Consider the following 6,181-nt stretch of genomic DNA (forward strand, 5'->3'; position numbering starts at 1 on the left):
GCGAGAAAATCGTGCTAAAAGTGCACAGCTGAAAAAAAGACGGAACAGTACATATCGGATTATTTCGGGAACTTTTTGCCCTATATATATATATATATATATATATATATACATATATCATGGCATCAAGATAAAGTCGCATAAGTCAATAATATATTACCAGTTTTACAAAAGAGGACATCCCCCAAGGGAGGTTTTTGGGGATTTTATTTAAGTTTTGCTCACGTTTGGGTACAAATTTGTACTCAAAATATGGTTAAGTAGGTACAGACACATACACAAAGAATCAGTTTTCTTTGAATTACATTTATTTCTCGGATTGGCTTCCAGCAAACTAGCACACTGTACATATATCACATAAAACAACCTTCAATAAAGATACCTTGAGTAAATCAGCTGACCTATTGCACAAACGCTCTTCGTCTGTTTCTGAAGTGAGATTTTCTCTTCTAGTGGTGACGACAGAGGTTTGAATTAGGGAAGAAGTGTGAGAAGCGAACATTTCAGTGCTAACTAAATCTATAATTAAACCTTCATCATAATACAGTTTATACGGCCTTGTCTTGCTAAATATACAAGTGAAGCGAATCTGTCTAAAGACATCCTGAAAGAGAACTGAAGAAGTGTAAATAATGGAGTCACACATTCATCTGACAGACCAAGCGGCGGAGCTTACAGGATCCTGCAGGGAAAGATCACACGGCTCTTCATTCCGTCATCCTGACTGGCTGATCAGGATTTTGAGCGAGAAATCAGAGCTGTGATTGGTCAGAGCCTTTGGCAGAATAACGGAGGCATTTGGGGTGTTTTAGAGCCGCAGCATCTGTGAATATCTATGATATGTTCTCTTGACATATCACAACAATTTTTCATCCCAATCATTTTTGATGTGAAAACAAATACGACGCAAATCAAACATAATTGAAAATGTTATTTTTTTCACAATTGGAGGTAGTCAGTACTTGAATATAATATGTATCAAAACCTACATGATGACACACACACACTGTTATATGTGAATCTATGAGTGTGTATTCGCGCATACACATTCACAATATAATAAACCATCTGTCTTTAAGGCTCAGCAAGACTAAAGGGAAGTTCTTTCTAGTACTCTCCTGTATTATAAAGCAAGCAATACAGATGTGTGTATTCAAATATCTACTGTACGTGAGGGTTCATTTACAACCTATGAGCGGTTTTCTTACTAAACAGACAAACATGCAACAGTGAGATACATGAGACGGGATACGTGATATGACTCTGCATGAACGATATATTCCATACAGTATAAGACGCTACAGAGCCAAGACGTCTAGGAATGAATGTTCTGGAGCTCTACGAAGATGGCAAGGGCTGGATGGCTGCATGCACACAACTGGAATATCTGGAGAAAGCGGGACAAAATGAGAATCTGCAGAGCACACTGATGAACACAGTAGCTTCTTAGCTCATTATATGCGTATGTGCTTGCTTACATTAAAGGATTAACTGGCTGCAGTCTCCTGTTGCATGATATAGATTTGTGAAGCATCATCCACCATGCCGCCACAGTGAACATCGCTCCTGAAACACAGAGGCAGTGAGCGTAAGTGTACTCTACACAATCAAGTGCACATAAACGCAAGCTAATGAAAACTTCAAAGCTGAAATTTAAATTCTCTGTTTAGACTTGAACGGACAAATTGCAATCGAGTTTTGTCTAAAGTCAGTCAATACATATCGTCACAATATATAGCGAGTTTACTTACCTGTTATCATTAATATCTGTACTATTTCCTGAAAAGCATAAAGCAAGAGAATAAAATGTTACTACTGTTACAAGCAAACACATATGCTGCATTCTTGTTTTTTTTTAGCGTAAGAGTGGGTAAGGTAAATGTGCAAGGCACCCAGTGTCATCCACTTCCAGTTATTTTAGCTATACACAAAAACAGTCTGCTATCCGCTGCTTTATATTTGCAAACTGGTATTTGTTATCATATTATTTATTTGTAGCGCAAATAGTACTACACTTTTTGTTCAAGTTATTTACCAAAAGTAGCTACTGAACAGGAAGTCTTGCACGTTCACTGAAAATAGCTTTCTGCCTTGAAAAATAAGGTGGTTAAGAAAAGCTGGTTCTGGGCTTGAAATAATGGCTCCGCAACAGGGGCCTCATTTATAAAATGTTGCGTATAAACCGTCCTAAATTAGTTCTAAGATCATTTCTCAAAAGTGCGTAAGTGCGATTCAGAGAAAACGAACGTGCGCACAAAAACACGTGCGTACGCCTCTCTTCCAGAAGTGATGTTTATAAATAGCAAATGATCTTGAAATTGTGCGCAGCTGACTGGTGTCAGATCTCCGCCTTGTAAACGCCCCCTACTTAATATCATTACCATATAAAAGAGCACACGCCAAAATCTGAATTTCTATGCTTGAGAATGATGAGCACAAAGAAGAAAAAACTTTACTGAGTCTGAAATTGAGGTCCTGCTGGCGGAGGTAGAGGTTCGTGCGGGACGCTTTTTATTTAATAATGTGTCATTATTCTGTGGACAAACAATGTGTGTGTGGTTATATTTTTTCTATTGACTAATATCAAAATTACTACTTCTAGAAACAACAGAAATAATGATGATAATAATAATAATAGTAGTAGTAATTATAAAACCATTAGGTTTCCGAAAGTAAGAATAAACTACGAATTCAAGTAAAATTTTCAGTCATCTTATAAAAAGTGAGCCATCCTACTTTTAAAATCCCTTGCTATGGCAACTAATAAAAAGTTTTGTTTCCCGAAATTCTTGCAAAACTTTAAAAAACATTATTGAAAGAAAAATTGGACGTTTCATATCATAATAACATTAATTATTACACGATTATGGTCTCCAATCTGAAAAAACCTGCATGTGACTTGCATTTCTTTATATTTACACAGTTTACTAATGCTGCTCAAATGTGCCATTAATGTACTGACACAATTAATCTCTCACACTGCATCTTTGTTGTTTATGATGAATTCGGTGCTTGCGCATACACCGCTTTTATTATTATTGCAGCTTAGATGTTCAAATAGCTGCAGTACTCTGACTTTGCCACAAGGAAAAGTGTGTACGCCTGCTCAGACCCTGACGTGACGGTATGTACTTTTCCTCGTCAAAGACCGTTTTTATAAATATGAACGTTGCCGTTGATTTTAGCGTACGCACACTCTAAGATCAAATCTGTGTGTACGCACATTTTATAAATGAGGCCCCAGCTCTTTAAACCTGATGGTCCTGAATGTCAGAGGCCCAAAGACAAGATACATCTATACCAGGCAAAGATTTTACAATAACAAGATCCCTGGGTAAACTGACACAAAACAAAACTAGATCACTCCTATTATAAGTTCGTGCTTCAAAACACCTGGCTGATTTAAACAAGAAATTAATTAATTTTGTTTTAATGTTGTAGATTTTCAACTAAGTATAGTGGTAGAAATGATTTTATTTACAACTATCAAATTGATAACATCAAGTACTATTTATCCTAAACATTTAAACTTTGTTGCATCAAAGAGCAGTTTGTAAGGACTGAATTAAATGACTGGGTGTTAAAATGGGTGTTAAACTAGGTTACAGTCACAAATACCTGAATGCATACCTGAAGTACCAGCAGCACTTCGAGTGGACAGATGATTTTAGTGCAGTCAAAGTGCAAACACTTACCGTTCTCCACGTCGAGCGGACAGGAGCTCATTATGTCCATGGATCTCACAGTGCTGTACCCAACACTGAAATGAACAAACGGCAGGTGAGAGGAGGAGAAGACGGCAGGCAGACAGACAGGAAGTGGACAGGGAGGACAGACACTCACGTGTTGGTTTTCTGAGGAGCAGATTTCTCCTCTTGCAAGAAGAGAGTGTTGCTGTAGGATGTGGCAGGTTTACTCGCGCGCATGGAGGAGAAGCTGGTGGGAGACGTGGCTGCAACATGGTGTCCAGGTCTCACTGGCTTAGCTACAGCGGTCACCCACAAAACAGAACAAAAATATTATTCATATAATCTTGTCTGCTGCTTCCTCATGGAGTTTTTGTTCTCTTCCACTGTTTAGTGGTGGCTCAAAAGACAATCAATATTCAGTAAATTGTATTGATTTACCTGAACACGAGTATATCAATCAAGAACACTGAATAATTGAATTAAATTGAGCAGAATAATGACATAATGACCATGATATTATAATAATGACCCTGGACTTATATTATTAGATTTATAGATCATCTGAAAGCTGAATAAATAAGCTTTCCATTGATGTATGGTTTGTTATGATAGGACAATATTTGGCCGAGATACAACTATTTGAAAATCTGGAATCTGAGGGTGCAATAAAATCTAAATAATGAGAAAATTACCTTTAAAGTTGTTCAAATGAAGATCTTAGCAATGCATATTACTAATCAAACATTAAGTTTTGATATATTAACAATAGGAAATGTACAAAATATCTTCATGGAACATGATCTTTACTTAATATCCTTAAAAATCTATCATTTTGACCCATACAATGTATTGTTGGCTATTGCTACAAATATACCCCAGCGACTTAAGACTGCTTTTGTGGTCCGGTGTCACATTTTATTCTGTAGAGCTGCTTTAAAGTAGAAATTGAAATTGTAATTATAACTGAATTAATTTCTTAAATCAAGGATTTTGCTAAATTCCTAGCTGTTATTGTAAGGTTTGACAGAAACAGAAAATGCACTCTTCACTGAATCTCAGCGGAGGCGCAGTACCGATCTGAGCGGCGTTGGATCGACGCGGAGGATAGCGCAGGCGCATGGCGTCACGGATGCGCTCCACCTCCTGCTGGTAGCGCCGGCGGTCGTTCATGGCGCCCTGTTTAGCGTCCTTCAGTGCTGCCTCCAGCGCCCGAACCCGCTCAGCCGTAGAACGAAGACGCTTCTCCAGCTTCGGAAGCTCACAGCGCAGATCTGCATTATCACGTACCAGCTGCAAAAACATTTGCAGAGTAGGCCATTAGTAATCAGTTTTATCATCAATTACAAATATAGGGATACAATATTATGAAATGCAAGTGCTTATACAAAAAAAACTGTGTAAAGCTGTGAATGTAAATCAGCACAAACTCTCATCACAGTGACAACACTAGCCTTTTAGGATACACAGCTGATATAGAAACGCTTATGTAGCTGTCATTTTTTTTTTTATAATGGCTTATTTTTTATAATACCAAAGCATTTTGTATTTATGCATTATGAATTAAGCATTTGTTTTTACCAGGGTTTAAAACCAAAAAAAATTAAGAGTGGGGAGGGGAGTATATTCTGTAAAGCTAAAAAGTGATATGCACTATTTGTGCACATTATCTGTATTATTTACGATTGTTTTTTAAAAACGTAGTTTTTTTATTTTTTATTTTAGAACTTTGAAACAAGAACAGAAGGAAATATCAAACAGTAAATATCAAATCACATCTTGAAAGGTTAAACTGTTATTGTTCAAGTACTGTGATTCATATAAATACTTTGCTCAATAGAAAAAATAAATCCATTTATATAAGAACTGTCCCAATTAACAATTTAAAGGGGTCATATGATGTGATTTCAATTTTACCTTTCTCTTTGGAGTGTTACAAGCTCTTTGCCTCTGCTCACTCTAGGCCACCGCGTGTGATGCTGTGTTTCGTTGTGAAAGCGAAACTACTTTGTTTGGTCTTCCAAAAGAGGACACGACTAGAAATCAGTGGTTAAGGAACACTGTTCCAGAACACTTCAACCCAAATATTCAGATGTGTGAACACATTTTATGGAGGACTGTTTCCTGATCCTGGGAGAGTAGACTACAATGCCGGCTGTTCTGACTCACGGACTGTAAGTAAGTTTTTTTTATATTTAAAGAGTTTTTATATTTTATATATTTAAAGCAAGTTTTTTGGGCAGTGTAGAGTAGGGCTTGTTGTTTGTCATTTCTCCGATCACAAATGCAGACATGGTTTTATGTTTACGCGGCGCGATGCAACGCAATGCGTAAAAAGACAGTATAAGTCATTATAATCCATAATTATGTCCCCACTAGATGCAACGAATGCCTCGTTTATAATGGGTGTTAATGTTTTTTAATCATCATTCCGGCCTGACAGGGCATCATCACAGTATGGTAGGGGCGTAACATTTCCATCACACGCTTGAGGT

The 6,181-nt window shown here is 37.2% G+C and overlaps 1 protein-coding gene across 2 annotated transcripts in view; it reads right to left on the reverse strand.

Annotated features, from left to right (window-relative positions):
* Window positions 1-271: 271 nt before the first annotated feature.
* kif5aa (kinesin family member 5A, a) overlaps window positions 272-6,181 on the reverse strand; it is a 45,272-nt gene continuing 39,362 nt past the window's right edge. The window contains exons 25-30 of one of the 2 annotated variants that reach the window (XM_016502850.1): window positions 4,763-4,979; window positions 3,844-3,985; window positions 3,696-3,760; window positions 1,752-1,779; window positions 1,479-1,566; window positions 272-1,387 (exon numbers count right to left, since the gene is read on the reverse strand). In XM_016502850.1, coding sequence (XP_016358336.1) covers window positions 1,488-1,566; window positions 1,752-1,779; window positions 3,696-3,760; window positions 3,844-3,985; window positions 4,763-4,979 — 531 coding nt within the window. In that variant the 3' untranslated portion in view covers window positions 272-1,387; window positions 1,479-1,487. The remainder of the gene's footprint in view (window positions 1,388-1,478; window positions 1,567-1,751; window positions 1,780-3,695; window positions 3,761-3,843; window positions 3,986-4,762; window positions 4,980-6,181) is intronic. The other variant, XM_016502851.1, reaches the window with a different exon arrangement.

This window comes from Sinocyclocheilus anshuiensis, unplaced genomic scaffold (genome assembly GCF_001515605.1).
Source record: "Sinocyclocheilus anshuiensis isolate Anshui unplaced genomic scaffold, SAMN03320099.WGS_v1.1 scaffold1838, whole genome shotgun sequence".
Classification (NCBI taxonomy): Eukaryota; Metazoa; Chordata; class Actinopteri; order Cypriniformes; family Cyprinidae; genus Sinocyclocheilus; species Sinocyclocheilus anshuiensis.